Source organism: Dendrobates tinctorius, unplaced genomic scaffold, assembly GCF_039654945.1.
Source record: "Dendrobates tinctorius isolate UK_male_01 unplaced genomic scaffold, ASM3965494v1 ptg000057l, whole genome shotgun sequence".
Classification (NCBI taxonomy): Eukaryota; Metazoa; Chordata; class Amphibia; order Anura; family Dendrobatidae; genus Dendrobates; species Dendrobates tinctorius.
The window spans coordinates 39,490-55,195 of NW_027361725.1; the positions used below are offsets into that span (position 1 = coordinate 39,490).

Consider the following 15,706-nt stretch of genomic DNA (forward strand, 5'->3'; position numbering starts at 1 on the left):
ATGGCGTAAAACGCATATTAGGAAGGACATGAAAGTGCGTGATACGGGGAAGGTTTCACTTCAAATCTGATTAGAGATACAGGATGGATTGAGCCCTTTTGCCCTTTGGGTGAACTTAAGTGACAGCTGGAAGATTAATACCACAGTCTGGTCTCGGGCTTCAGCAATGAGCGAGAAAATCTGTAGTAAGGGAGACTAATTCAATATATAACGGAAAAGCTTTAAACAAAAAAAAAAAAAAAAAATAAAATTTTAGATATATATATATATATATATATATATATATATATATATATATATATATATATATATATATATATATACACACACATATACACACACTTTTTTTTTTTTCTTATTTAGCAGTCACTTTCATTGCCTGCAGATTGATGGGGGGGGGGGGGGGGGGGGTCAGGGTCCTAACACCCCCAGAGATCACAACTCAGAGTATAGATACAAGGTTACGAAGCTGTACCCTGTGCTGCACTACATTCCCATATCCGTAAAAGGTGCACGCTTTCTAGGGCCTGGTTTGCCATTGGTGGGGGGCGCTACCAATATTGGCCACCTACTCACTGATCTGAAGGCAATTCAAGTGCATCACAAACATGAAAACTCAAATGAGAAAGTTTAGCTACACTTTAGCCATTACATGATACCCAACTCTCAGCTCAGAACTTTTTTTTTTTTTTTTTAAATATTATTCATAACTGACAAGTGGTTGTGGTACCTTGATTTTTCCACAAATTTCTTAATATTTATGACAGTACAAGTTATTCACTCAGGCTTACCCAAGGACTTCAGTTCATCTGGTGGCATTACCCCTAACAAATAGTGAAAGAACAGCGCAGAACAACGCAGGTAAGGGATAATCCCCTTTTTCACACAGTCCCAAATATACCAGCCGGGAAGATCATCTGCTCTAAAGCTGTAACAGATCATATAAAGCAACAAGTTACATCTTAAAAATAAGGTTGTGGATTTCACAATTATAAACTGCATTTTTTTTTTTTTTTTTTTAATTCGTTTAATAAACAGAATAAAATGTACACACTTGCATATATTATTAAACATAATACAAAATGTACTGTGATGTAGCGCTGTCATTCAAATAGGGGATTCTCGCTTAGCCGCCACAACACCAGATCCAGCACGGGTTTTCATAAAGCAGTATAGTCCATGAGGTTTATTCATCATCATAAATCAAAGCAATATGCAACAGCATATAAACAGCAGGGCGTCCATTATAGCTTCACTCTATAATCCCTGTGTTCACACAGGTTGTACAATGTCCAGCATACAGGCTCTCTTAGCCTCATTTATCTCACCCACGTCCGGGTCTCCTCATGGCTGCTTCAGCTTACAGCAGACGTTCATTCCCTCCCCTGGGAACTCTCAGACACGTGCAGCCATTCACCACAGCCACTCCACAGGCTGTTAGCCAGGAAGCTCCCTCTCAGCGGGACCTTCCACACTGGACCAACCGGGTCCTAGCATTCACCCCATGTGACCTACTCTGGCCACATTATATGGTCCATAGCCACACCCACCTGGTCACATGACTGACCTCACCACAGGTCCTTCACGCACACATACACTTTACAATAGCGTTATTAAACACACCCCCTGGATGGGTTTGTAGGTAACTAGTCCCTGACACATTGAACCAGCACCTCAGCAGTATCACTGCTGATTAACACACAAATCTCCATCTCAAGGCCACCCACCTTGAGATACATGGTTGCACCAGTCTCACCAGCTACCTGGAACGCTCTCCCTGACACAGTGTAACAGAAGCTCAGCAGTACCTCTGCTGACCAACACACATGTTGAAGCTTCCATCCCAAGGACATCCACCTTGAGATACATAACGGTCATTCAGTATCTTGCTATTCATCCACTCTCCTGGGACATCCATACAGCGCCCCCTAGTGGACACAGTGGTCACTACACCACATACCTTCCCCCTCTGTTCAAACTTGTGGGGTTGATCACACAACATTACACCAGGATCTCGAGACCGGGCACTCATTACACCTTGCCCCACAGGTCGAGAGATCCGTCTCCGTCCATCATACGGCCTCATCTCTATGTTAAGTCTCCCCCGCCCCCAGCGGTCAGAGTACCGGCCCTGATCTTTGGCCCTCCAGATACAGTCTGCGTCAGACATTGTTTGGTCACCACATTCCTCTCCCTGTTTGTTCCGTTCCCCGACCATCTCCCCCAGTTGGTACGGTCATCAGTCTTAAATCAGGCCTACTGTCTGGCCTGAGTCTGACTCATTCAGGGTCTCACAACGTCGTCCTGCCAGTTGAACTAGCACTTGCTGACATTCTTCGGCCATCTGCCATGTCACTTCTTGGCGGAACCCTTCGGGTCCTTACATCTTGGGTTGAAGGCGGCCACCACTTGGTGTTCCGAACCTCTTTATTGATTCGCCAACGTCCAGCCTCAACTGCTCAATCTCTTGCAGGTACCCCACGAGCATCCGAAAGTTTCTCAGGCTTTCCACAGAGCCAACCACCAGGACGGGAATCCTACACTCTTCACTGGATACCTGGTCTTCATCATCAGGAGGGATCCTCACCCTCACCACACCAGAGCTAATTACAAGGTCTTGCATTACCTTCCCAAATCAGCCAATGATTCTCCCAATCAGACCTTTGGGAACCGGAACTACCTCTTTCCGCAAACCCAAACGATCCATAGCCTCTCTTGCTAACTCTAGGCGTCGAGCAGCTTTCATATTACTCCGCCTAACCAAGTGTTTCACATGGAGACACTGCAGATGCATGTTTTTCAGGACAGCCACCCGCTTTGCTGTGTCTTCCCTGGCTGACATTATCACCAACTGCCGAGTCTCAGGCGCTCAGTGCACCTTACACGCTTTGACCGCCTCTTTGAAAGCCTCATGCACACCTTCCTCAGCACAGGCCTCTTGCATGTCTTTTGGTACATCAATCACAAACTTGAAGGTCGTGGCCTTGCCCTCTTCCTGGCCAGGAGGCTCTGGCTTTACCACGGACACTTCCCTCACTACAGCTGCCCCGACCGGGTGACTGTCTTCAGCTTTTTTCTCCCGCAAAAAACCTCCTGCAGTTTCTTTGAGCTCCAAGACTTCTTTCTCAAGCTCCTCGACCCTGTTCTCAGCCAGTTGTCTCAGGACTCTTTCTCGTTTGACATGTTCTTCCATCTCTTCCCTAAGCGTCTTGTTCGCGTTTTGCCACGTTGACAGGTGACCTCGAAGCGCAGAGACTTCCTTCTCTAGCCCTTCTATTCTGTGCTCTCTTTCTCTCTCAGATCAACAGTCACCACAAGAGTCTGAGTCACCACGGCCTGTCGAGTAATCCTTCCAGTTATCCACTAACCGTGTTTTTCCCCCCAGTCTCATCTCCCAGCCCACCATCCGTCATATTACGAGACGTCAGGTCCGTAACTTGGGCAGAAGTACTTCTTCCGGTCAGTTCTACCTCTGACCTGTCCATGTCAGGAGCAGTCACAGTCTCAATATCTTTTAGCCCAACAGTAGAAACGACTCCAACCTCCTGCCATATGTCAAACACGACAAAGTCCCGGCCCCTCTCCAAGGAATAGACTAAGTCCTGTGGTATCCTGCACCCTTGGCACTCACCACCTATGGGTCCCTCAAACATAACTGTATTGCATAGTTCACCATGCCCCCGTGTTTACAGCAAACCTGGACCATTCTCTCGGTCAGACAGAAAGTGAGAGGAGATCCTGTCAGAGTCACCTGACACTTTGAGCCCAGCCGACCCGAGACTCCTTCTCGGTGCAGCATTACGGTACACACCTGGGGCTCGTCATTATCCGGAAAGAATATTCCACATTCCTCAAAACTCAGACACACACTGCGGTTCCCCATGCATACACACTGAGGTACCCAGTGCTGCCACTTTTCCAAACTCGGCCCCTTTCTGGACCTCCATCCCAATTTGGGTCACCGCCCCCTCTGGGACTCCACCCCCTTTTGGGCTATCACCCTGGTTTGGGCCACTGCCCCCTTCCGGGACTCCATACCTTCTGGGCCACCATCCCGATTTGGGCCACGGCCCCCTTTCAGGATTTCCCCATATCCGTTCTACCAGTCTTCTCAGACCACAGTTCACACAACACAGTTTGTGTCTTTTAACGATATCACACAAGTCCTTGCTGGCACCACCACAGCTCCTGCTGGCACCAATCACTGACACCACCGGTTGCTGTTTACACACAGCGGCTGGTGTCCTATTCGTAACCCCGCCGAGTTACCGGAAGCCGCTTGTCCCCTTCGTAACCCCGCCGAGTTACCGGAAGCCGCTTGTCCCCTTCGTAACCCCGCCGAGTTACAGGAAGCCGCTTCTCACCCTCTTAATTCCCACTGAGCCACCGCAGGCTGAGTTGAGAAAAGAATTAAAAAAAAAAAAAACCACCAAAAACTCACGTGTCCTGTCTGTGTGCTATTCAGGACGTACCGTCTCCGCCTGAGACTGTCCAACACACAGGGCTCACCGGGTGCTATTCAGGGAGCAGACCCTCCTCCCAGGGTTTCCCAACACACCAGCTTCACCAGGTTCAGGGGCTTAGCAGGTGCTCTTCAGGACATCCGTCTCCGCCTGAGACTGCCCAACACTCACGCCTCATCAGGTCCAAGGTCATACCACGTGCTCCAGGGATCTGATTCTTCTCCCAGAACCTCCCAACACGGACCCTCCAGGACCTTGCTCACTGAACCCTCCAGGTACACAGTCTTTCCCACTGACCCAGGTCAGTACAACACGAACACCTGTCCGTTACCTGTGTCGGCCCCACAGGTCCTCGGGATACCTCTACTCTACAGAGGCACCCTATCAATCACCAGTCTCTTTCTCACTGACCCCGGTCAGTACAACACGGTTTTCACGACCGTCACCTGCTGGCCGCGCAGGTTCTCGGACCCCTCTACTGCAGGGGTATCCTACAAGTCTCTTTCTCCTGGGGAAACGGCGCACTGGGCTCACCGATCCAGACAGTGCCTTACTCACTAGGCCGCCCCACGGTTCCAGAACCACAGCTGGGCAGTGGCTTCCCCAACCGTCAGCCCTCCTGGCTCAGTGTTGCCAGCATTGCACCATGTGCCTTTGGAAACCGTTGCCCTTAGCAACTGAAGTTTTTCAGTCCTCTTCCGTTGCTCCCAGCAACAAGGCTACAACACTGCCCATAGCTTTCTCCACCAAATGTGAAGAAGCGCTGTCATTCAAATAGGGGATTCTCGCTTAGCCGCCACAACACCAGATCCAGCATGGGTTTTCATAAAGCAGTATAGTCCATGAGGTTTATTCATCATCATAAACCAAAGCAATATGCAACAGCTTATAAACAGCAGGGCGTCCATTATAGCTTCACTCTGCAATCCCTTTGTTCACACAGGTTGTACAATGTCCAGCATACAGGCTCTCTTAGCCTCATTTATCTCACCCACATCCAGGTTTCCTCATGGCTGCTTCAGCTTACTGCATACGTTCATTCCCTCCCCTGGGAACTCTCAGACACGTACTGCCACTCCACAGGCTGTTAGCCAGGAAGCTCCCTCTCAGCGGGACCTTCCACACTGGACCAACCGGGTCCCAGCATTCACCCCATGTGACCTTCCCCGGCCACATTATATGGTCCATAGCCACGCCCACCGGGTCACATGACTATGACCTCAACCCAGGTCCTTCACACACATACACTTTACAATAGCGTTATTAACCCCTTAATCCCATATGACGTACTATCCCATCCATGTGCCCTGGGACTTAATTCCCAGGGACGGGATAGTACGTCATAGCGATCAGCGGCGCCCACGGACCTCCCGCGACACGTTAACCCCTTGCACACCACGATCAAACAGTGATGATCGCGGTGTACTGGGGGTTAAAGGGAAGCATCGGCAGGGAGGGGGCTCCCTCCGTGCTTCCCTGAGCGCCCCACGGCAGCGCAATGTGCAGCGCTGCTGCGGGGGCTTCATCCCTGCAAAGCGCAGGCACGAGGAAGCCTGCTGCACTGCCTGTGACAGATCGCTGATCTGTCACAGTGATCTGTGATGTGACAGATCAGTGATCTGTCACAGGACAGTGATGTCCCACCTGGGACAAAGTAATAAAGTTAAAAAAAAAAAAAAAAAAAAAAAAAAAAAAAAAAAAATCGCCAAATAAATTAGAAAAAAAAAAAATATTCCCCCAACAATTCATTTTTTGGAAATAAAAAAAAAAAAAACAATAAAAGTACACATATTTGGTATCGCCGCGTCCGTAACGACCTGCCCTATAAAACTGTCCCATTAGTTAACCCCTTTAGCGAACCCCTTAAAAAATAAAAAAACTAAGCAAAAAGTAATGATTTATTAACATACCGCCCAACAAAAAGTGCAATAACGCGCGATCAAAAAGACGCATATAAATATCCATGGTACTGCTGAAAACGTCATCTTGTCCCGCAAAAAACGAGCCACCATACAGCATCATCAGTGAAAAAATAAAAGTTATAGCTCGCAGAATAAAGCGATGCAAAAATAAGTATTTTTTTTTTATATAAAATTGTTTTATGCAATGAAAACTGACAAAACATAAAAAATGACCTAAATGAGGTATCGCTGTAACCGTACTGACCCGAAGAATAAAGCCGCTTTATCAATTTTATCGCACACGGAACGGTGTAAACGCACCCCACAAAAAGAAATTCATGAAACTCTGGTTTTTGTTCATTCTGCGTCCCAAAAATCGGAATAAAAAGCGATCAAAAAATGTCACGTGCCCGAAAATGTTACCAATAAAAACGTCAACTCGTCCCGCAAAGAATAAGACCTCACATGACTCGGTGGGTCAAAATACAGAAAAATTATAGCTCTCAATATGTGGTGATGCAAAAACTATTTTTACAATAAAAAGCTACTTTTAGCGTATGACAGCTGCCAAACAAAAACCCGCCATAAATAGTAAATCAAACCCCCTTAAGTTGGAGAAAAATAATAAAATTAAAAGAACATGTATTTATTTCCATTTTCCCATTAGGGTTAGGGCTAGGATTAGTGCTAGGGTTAGGGGTGTGTTGGGGTCCGGGTTGGAGTTATAATTGGGGGGTTTCCACTGTTTGGGCACATCAGGTGCTCTCCAAATGCAACATGGCGTCTGATCTCAATTCCAGCCAATTCTGAGTTGAAACATGGATTTTTGTGAGTACTCACCGTAAAATCCTTTTCTCCGAGACGCTCATTGGGGGACACAGATACTGTGGGTGTATGCTTCTGCCGCTAGGAGGCTGACACTAAGTGAAAAAAAGAGGTTAGCTCCTCCTCCGCAGTATACACCCTCGCCCCTATTGCGGGCGGAAATCAGTTTGGTGCCAAAGCAGTAGGACGACAAAAAAAATCAGCCTTAATACAGGTACAACATGTCCAAAGGAAAACACCACCCTTATATCAAATAAGTAAACACATTCATTTAAACAAGAGCCAACTGGCTAATAGGGTGGGTGCTGTGTCCCCCAATGAGCGTCTCAGAGAAAAGGATTTTACGGTGAGTACTCACAAAAATCCATGTTTCTCCTTCATCTCATTGGGGGACACAGATACTGTGGGACGTCCTAAAGCAGTCGCTGGGTGGGAGATTGACTCACTTATCCAAGATACATGCTCCTCCTGTTTAAAGGTGCGCCACCGTTGCTTGGAGACTCCTATCCAGGCTTGCATCCGCCGAGGCCTGAGTATGGATATTATGTTTGGCAAACGTGTGCAGGCTGGACCAGGTTGCTGCCTTGCAAACCTGTTCTGTCGAAGCCTGGTGCCGAAGCGCCCAAGAGGCGCCCACCGACCGGGTAGAGTGCGCTCTGATCCCTGCTGGAATCGGCGTGCCTCTAATGCAGTAGGACTCCCGAATAGTCAAACGAATCCATCTGGCTATGGTCGACTGAGGTAGCGAGTCCCTTCCTGCGTTCCTCAGGGAGCATGAACTGCGTGTCCGTCTGAGGAAAGGGTGCCGTCCGTGACACGTACCTCCGGAGGGCTCTTACCGGTTCTAACGTGTGAAGAACCTTCTTCCACACGGTGCACCGGTGCTGGACAAAATGAAGGCAAAGCAACATCTTCATTGATGTGACAAAGGACACAACCTTCGGCAGAAAAGGAGAGGCTGGTCTGAGGACCACCTTATACCTATGGAAAGTGAGGAACGGAGCTCGGCAGGATAGAGCCGCCAGCTCTGAAACCCGCCTGATGGAAGTGATGGCCACTAGGGGAACAACTTTCCAGGAAAGGTACCTCAAAGCGATATCCTGAAGCGGTTCCAATGGAGCTTCCTGCAGAACACTTAGGACCATGTTAGGAACCCAGGCGTCCATCGACGCCATATGGGGAGGTATCAAGTGGGACACTCCCCGGATGAAAAGTTTTCACCTGCAAATTGGTAGCAACCCTGCACTGGAACAGGACGGATAAGGCCGACATTGGTCTCCTGCGGAAACCTGGGGCAAAGCCCGAGTCTAATGCTCTACCGACTGAGCTGTCCGGGCTCTCCGAGCCCGACTGGAGAAAAACAAAGATGTTGGAGATCGAGAATCTTAGCGGAGAAACACCGCGGCCTCGACATCAAGCAAAGAACACCTTCCAGGTGTGGTGGTAAATTCATGCTGAAGCAGGCCTCCGGGCGCCAATCGTTGTAGCGACCAACTTGCTCCCGAACCCTGCCTGGGTTAGAATCCAAGATTCAACGGCCCTGCCGTCAAACACAGGGTCCCCGAGTTCGGGTGGCAAATTAGCCCTTGAGACGGTAGATCTGGGCGCTCTAGCAGGTGCCCAGGAACATCGGCGAACAGCTGCCCTAGATCTGCGTACCACGTTCGACGGGGCCAGCAGAATCGCCGGCCCCCCTTCCGTCTTGATCCCTTTGCTGACTCTCGAGAGTAGTGGCAGTGGGGAAAATAGATATGGGAGGCGATACTGGTTCCCTGGTAGAACCAACGCGTCCACCGCGAATGCCTGCGGGTCCCTGGCAGAGCGACATATGTGGGCACCTTGGCATTCACTCTGGAAGCCATCAGGTCCACATCCGGAGCTCCCCACAGTTGACAAATCTGTTGAAGAACTTCGGGATGTAGAGACCACTCTCCGGATGCAAGACCCTGCCGGCTGAGGAAGTCTGCCGCCCAATCTTCCACGCCCAGGAGCCCTCCCCGACCCTCTCCTCCCTGATGATCCTCTTCAGCCTGAGCGCAGGTATGTGAGGGGCTCTTTGATATAAAAAAAAAAAAAAAAAAAAAAAAAAAAAAATAATAATAATAATAGGACGGTGCAGGCACCCTAGCTCCATCTAACCCCTTCAGGGGGTGAGGAGAGGGACTGTCCGCCACCTTGCAGCACCACCGTCTAGCATTGATGGAGCAGTGGGGGCCGCACAGACTAATCTTGTGCCTCTGTGCAAGCCCATGGCATAATGTCCCACGTCGCGGGAAAGGATACTCGCACGTGCTCGCCCGTTGATGGTTTGGGGAAATCGGATCCTTTCAATAGGATGCGTTGCCCCAGTCTTATCTTCATAAAATAAAAAACAAAGAAAAAAAAAATAGATGTCTGGGGAAAAGTCCCAGAGATGTCCCTCAGTGCGGGAAAGGATACGCGGAGACGATACTCAACGCGTGCTCGCCCGTTGGTTTGGGGAGATCGGACCCTTTCAATAGGATCCGTCGCCCCTGTCTCATCTTCATAGTAAACTAGAAAAAAATAGTCTGGAGAGATCCAGACTGTGTGCCTCCATAGGACACTAAGCAAAAAACTGATTTCCGCCCGCAATAGGGGTGAGGGTGTATACTGCGGAGGAGGAGCTAACCTTTTTTTCCACTTAGTGTCAGCCTCCTAGCGGCAGAAGCATACACCCACAGTATCTGTGTCCCCCAATGAGACGAAGGAGAAAAAGTCAAATGGTGGTCCTTCCCTTCCAAGCTCTGCCATGCGCCCAAACAGTGTTTTACCCCTACATATGGGGTATCAGCCTATTGAGGACAAATTGCAAAAAAACAACTTTTGGGGTCCAATTTCTCCTGTTACCCTTAGGAAAATAAATAATTGGGGGCAAAAATATCATTTTTGCGGAAAAAAAATGATTTTTTTATTTTCATGCCTGGGCGTTATAAACTTCTGTGAAGCACTGGGGGGGTTCAAAGTGCTCACCACACATCTAGATAAGTTCCGTGGGGGGTCTAGTTTCCAAAATGGGGTCACTTGTGGGGAGTTTCAATAGTTTAGGTACATCAGGGGCTCTCCAAACGCACATGATACCAGCAGACCATTCCATCAAAGTCTGCATTCCAAAACGTCACTACTTCCCTTCCGAGACCCGAAGTGTGCCCATACAGTAGTTTTCTCCCACATATGGGGTATCAGCGTACTCAGGACAAACTGGACAACAACTTTTGGGGTCCAATTTCTCCTGGTACCCTTGGGAAAATAAAAAAATTGGTGACTAAAAAAATCATGTTTGTGGAAAAAATACGATTTTTTTTATTTTCACGCCCGGGCGTTATAAACTTCTGTGAAGCACTGGAGGGGTCAAAGTGCTCACCACACATCTAGATAAGTTCCTTCGGGGGGGTCTAGTTTCCAAAATGGTGTCATTTGTGGGGGGTTTCCACTGTTTTGGTACATCAGGGGCTCTCCAAATGCGACGGTGTCCAATTTCAATTCCAGCCAAAAACGTCAAATGGCGCTGCTTTCCTTCCGAGCTCTGCCATGCTCCCAAATAGTGGTCTACCCCCACATATGGGGTATCAGCGCACTCAGGACAAATTGCACAATAATTTTTAGGGTCCCGTTACCCTTGGGAAAATAAAAATTGGGGGTGAAAAAAATCATTTTTGTGGAAAAAATATGATTTTTTAATTGTACCGCTGTACGTTATAAACTTCTGTGAAGCCCTTGTGGGTTCAAAGTTCTCACCACATATCTAGACAAGTTCCTTGGGGGGGGTCTAGTTTCCAAAATGGTGTCACTTGTGGGGGGTTTCCACTGTTTAGGTACATCAGGGGCTCTCCAAACGTGACATGGCGTCCAATCTAAATTCCAGCCAATTTTGCATTGAAAAAGACAAACGACGCTCCTTCCCTTCTGAGCTGAGCCATGCGCCGAAACAGTGGTTCCCTCCACTTATCAGGCATCAGCGTACTCAGGACATATTGCACAATAACTTTTCCAGTCCAATTTCTCCTGTTACCTTTGGTAAAATAAAAAAAATTGAACCTGAGGTATTTTTTTTGTGAAAAAAAGTTAAATGTTCATTTTTTTTAAATATTAAAAAAATTCCTGTGACGCACCTAAAGGGTTAATAAACTTCTTGAATGTGGTTTTGAGCACCTTAAGGGGTGCAGTTTTTAGAATGGTGTCACTTTTGGGTATTTTCTATCATATAGGCCCCACAAAGTGGCTTCAAATGTGATGTGGTCCGTAAAAATAAAATGGTGTTGCAAAAATAAGAAATCGCTGGTCAATTTTTAACCCTTATAACTTCCTAACCAAAAAAAAATTTTGGTTCCAAAATTGTGCTGATGTAAAGTAAACATGTGGGAAATGTTACTTATCAAGTTTTTTGTGTGCCGTATCTCTGTGATTTAAGGGCATAAAAATTCAAAATTGGAAAATTGCAAAATTTTCGCCAAATTTCCGTTTTTTTCACCAAATGCAAGTTATATGAATGAAATTTTAACACTAACATGAAGTACAATATGTGACGAGAAAACAATGTCAGAATCACCGGGATCCATGGAAGCGTTTCAGAGTTATTACCTCATAAAGGGACAGTGGTCAGAATTGTAAAAATTGGCCCCTTCATGAACGTGCAAACCACCCTTGGGGCTTAAGGGGTTAAACACACCCCCTGGGTGGGTTTGTAGGTAACTAGGCCCTGACACATTGAACCAGCACCTCAGCAGTGTCACTGCTGATTAACACACACAAATCTCCATCTCAAGGCCACCCACCTTGAGATACATAACGGTCATTCAGTATCTTGCCATTCATCCACTCTCCTGGGACATCCATACAGCGTCCCCTAGTGGACACAGTGGTCACTACACCACAGTACACATTTGTATATCTTACAGTGCATTTGCAAGAGGTCAATAAATGTTGCACAATAAACTAAGATTATACAAGTTTTACGTTTATCTCACCGCCTAACACTTTGCACTATAGTATTCCCCATGCGATGCCTCAAAATGTAAAGCTTAACATTTTACCTTGGTGTCGAGTCATCTGCATTCATTATTACATCTCAGACCAGATAACATTGATATACTTATGTTGATTGCTGTATGATTCTTAAAAATGTTCCCATTTTGATATTCAAATTAACATCTCATCAGTCTAACTAACCATGAAATGTCCATTTAGTATCAGGATTATACAGCCATTCTGATATGGATTTTTAAAGTACGTACACCAGTCTCCATAATGCACCACACCCAGACCACAGAGTGTCTACCCTGGAAGTTTCCTGGGATACTTATTATAACAGGAGTGATTGGCTGAATTCACACTTTTGGTACTAATCTTTGATTTCAGTACAACTCTGGTTTATTATTTTTGCAGAGATAACAATATGGCTGCACTTACCTTTCAATAATCAGTGAAAGGTCCTGGCACAAAGCAGCTGCATTATGAGCTTCTTCGCAGTCACGTGGCACATCACATGGCAGATTGTCTGTCAAAGAATAAGATAAAATGAAAATAGTGTATGAGTTTATAATGACTGATAACTTTCTTTTTTTTTTCTTCACACAACGAGCAGTCCATAGTCTGCCACTTTACCGTGACCATTGTTACTTTCACAACTATACATTTGGGATGTGACTGCTAGGAGCAAAAACGAAAGCTCCCTATAAACATTAGATCAACGTCGAACGAACGCACCAATATTAACAGGTTTGGTAGAGGTCTAATGTGTATTGGAGACGAGGGTAATATTTTGTACGGAGAAATATCTATATGGCATATCAGATTTTGGACTGCCGAGCCTATCATATCGTCTCCCAGAGATAAAACACCACTAGACATGGTAGAAAGTAGAATGAAAAGGCTGGCACTCAACATGCCTTAAAATTCTTCTGTTTATTGCACAAAGTTAAAATAGCAGGTTGCAAGGGTAGACTGATTACATCGTGGACAATGGGCGTTTCTTGCCAAATGCGCTTCAACGGGACCATGCAAGGACCCCACTGAATAGCCATTTGTCGAGAAATGGCTGTCATTGTCCACGACATTCAGCCAACCCATGCAATCCAATGTTTTAACCTTGTGCTAAAAAAAGAATAGTAAGGGACAGCGACTGTAAGCCAGTGCATTCTACTTACTCATTATTATTACTTTATCTTGTTGGGTGCGCACCCGGAGTGTCCTGTTCTGTTGCCGCTATATACGAGGATGAAGAAGGAGGTTGGACAGCAAAGTGTGCTGGCATACACTTTCTCAAACCCATCACTAGACATGTCTGTTGACGGCTCTCGAGGCGTAGTCAGACAGCCGTATAAAATGCAACGTAATGCATGGACTGGTCGGCGGCTTTCCTGACCCAAGTGTCACATTAGAATATAAATTTATGAAGCGGTCACCAAATCTATGAGTTGGGAGAGTCAATGGCCAATCTGTGCACTGCAGTCTGATTTATATGGCTGACCATGCCCTTAGAGCAGTGTTCTCCAACTCCAGTCCTCAAGGCTCACCAACAGATCATGTTTTCATGATTTCCTTTGTATTGCACAGGTGATGCAATTATACAAATTATACTTAATTTGTAGATTGTAAGCTTGCGAGCAGGGACCTCACTCCTAATGTCATTGTTTGAATTGTCTTAACTTGTATTGAATTTATTGTCTGTACATGTCCCCGCTTAATTGTAAAGTGCTGCGGAATATGTTGGCGCTATATAAATAAAAATTATTATTATTATTATTATTATTATTAAGGTACTGTCACACTTAGCGATGTACAAGCGATCCCGACCAGTGATGTGACGCGGTCAGGATCGGTGGTACATCGCTAAGTGGTCGCTAGTGAGCTGCCACACAGGCAGATCTCACTAGCGACATCGCAGGGGTCGGGGGTCGCTACTTACCTGTCACACTAGGCGATCCTGCCGTCCTCCCGCCCGCGTCCACACTCGTCTCTCCACAGGAAGCCCAGCAGGAAGCTGATGACGAGAAACAGTCCTGGACGTTCTCGCGCGATCAGCGATAACCAGCGGGGGAGCGGTCGGCGGTAAGCATCAGACATCGCAATATCGCTATAACGACAAAAACCAGTGACGTTATAGAGATATTGCTAGCGATATCGCTTAGTGTGACAGGCCCTTTAGAGAACACAGAACCACTCAACTGAACGAGATGGTTGTAGGGCGAACGGGCAGAGATGGTTGCCGCCCAAATCATAGTTCGTCCGACAGTCATTTAAATTGTATAGTGGCCTTAATACTGTGCTTAAGGGATCGTTTGTTCTGATTTACTGCCAATGCAGAAACAATTGAATCCCATTTAAGATAGATTTTCCAACCACAAAGCAATCACTTGTTGTACAGACAAACTGCTGGGGTTGCAATGAAACTTAAAGAGACTGCGTGACATGCAAATCCCAGGGATGTTATTGAAAAGGAAACTGGGGAGTACTCACTGGCTCTTACTCACTATAATCGCTGGTATATCCAGCACAGGCTACTCAATTTGTCTGTGAAGGGACATTAAGCAATGGCATCCCGATCATTAGTCACCTAACTGCGGAGACCTACAGTGGTAAGGTTATTGGAATGGCACATCAGAGACATCAGATAACACGCCATTCCGGACCACTGCAGTCAAAGGCCACAGCGGTCAGATGATTGAAGATCAGGACCCCATCACTTCTGGTACTCACCAATTTTTACCTCCTCCAGCCGATCCTGCTCAATAGGGCTAAGAGCTGGTGTCAGTTTGCAGTAAGAAAAAGCTCCCTTTAGTTTGCAATTTTTTGTTTTTACACACTATACAATACAACCAATACACAAATTAGCCCCTTTTAATGTTCCCTCTTGTCTCTGAACAGTACAGGAATGGCAATCAAGTCATATCCACATGAACATGACTACACGTCAGTTCTCTGCACTGTATAGGTCACGAACAGCACTGGAATAAGAAATGGCAGAAACAAAAGCTGAATCTAACGAAGTCCGCATTAATTAGCAAATTAAGGCAAACCCTCTACAGGTGGGAATCTCAGATTGTTGTAGTTCACCTGTGGCTGATGAGAAGATGATTTGCAGAATATGAGTGATAGTGAGCAAGCGGAAGAGGTAGAGATGGTTGTATGAAGAGATTGCACATGATGGCTGCAGCTCCACACCTTCTTCACAGTATAAAGATGGAAAAGCCAAAACTGATCCCACCTAAGAGAAACAAACAGGAATAATGACAATCATTGCAGATACTACTGATATTACTAAGGCCACTTTATTCTGTGCATATACAAAACTTACCAAAAGATGGAACACGTCCACAGACAGGAAGGAAGGTGTTCCCTTCAGCTTTATACTAGGCAAGAAAACTATAGATACAAGAATAAAAAGGCCGATTACTACAATCTGATCAGTTATAAGTGATGGAAAGGGATAGATTAAATTTTTTTTTTTTTAAATATTGTTGCCTGGTTAACAGGTTTCATTTTAATCAAATCATTTTT

General features: G+C 46.3%; 1 protein-coding gene across 3 annotated transcripts in view; it reads right to left on the reverse strand.

Annotated features, from left to right (window-relative positions):
- The window catches only part of UBR1 (ubiquitin protein ligase E3 component n-recognin 1), a 361,652-nt gene that overhangs the window by 23,022 nt on the left and 322,924 nt on the right, over positions 1–15,706 (reverse strand). For 2 of the 3 annotated variants that reach the window (XM_073577632.1, XM_073577631.1), the window contains 4 exons: positions 15,504–15,571; positions 15,263–15,413; positions 12,617–12,704; positions 792–928 (listed from right to left, as the gene is read on the reverse strand). In XM_073577632.1, coding sequence (XP_073433733.1) covers positions 792–928; positions 12,617–12,704; positions 15,263–15,413; positions 15,504–15,571 — 444 coding nt within the window. The remainder of the gene's footprint in view (positions 1–791; positions 929–12,616; positions 12,705–15,262; positions 15,414–15,503; positions 15,572–15,706) is intronic. The other variant, XM_073577633.1, reaches the window with a different exon arrangement.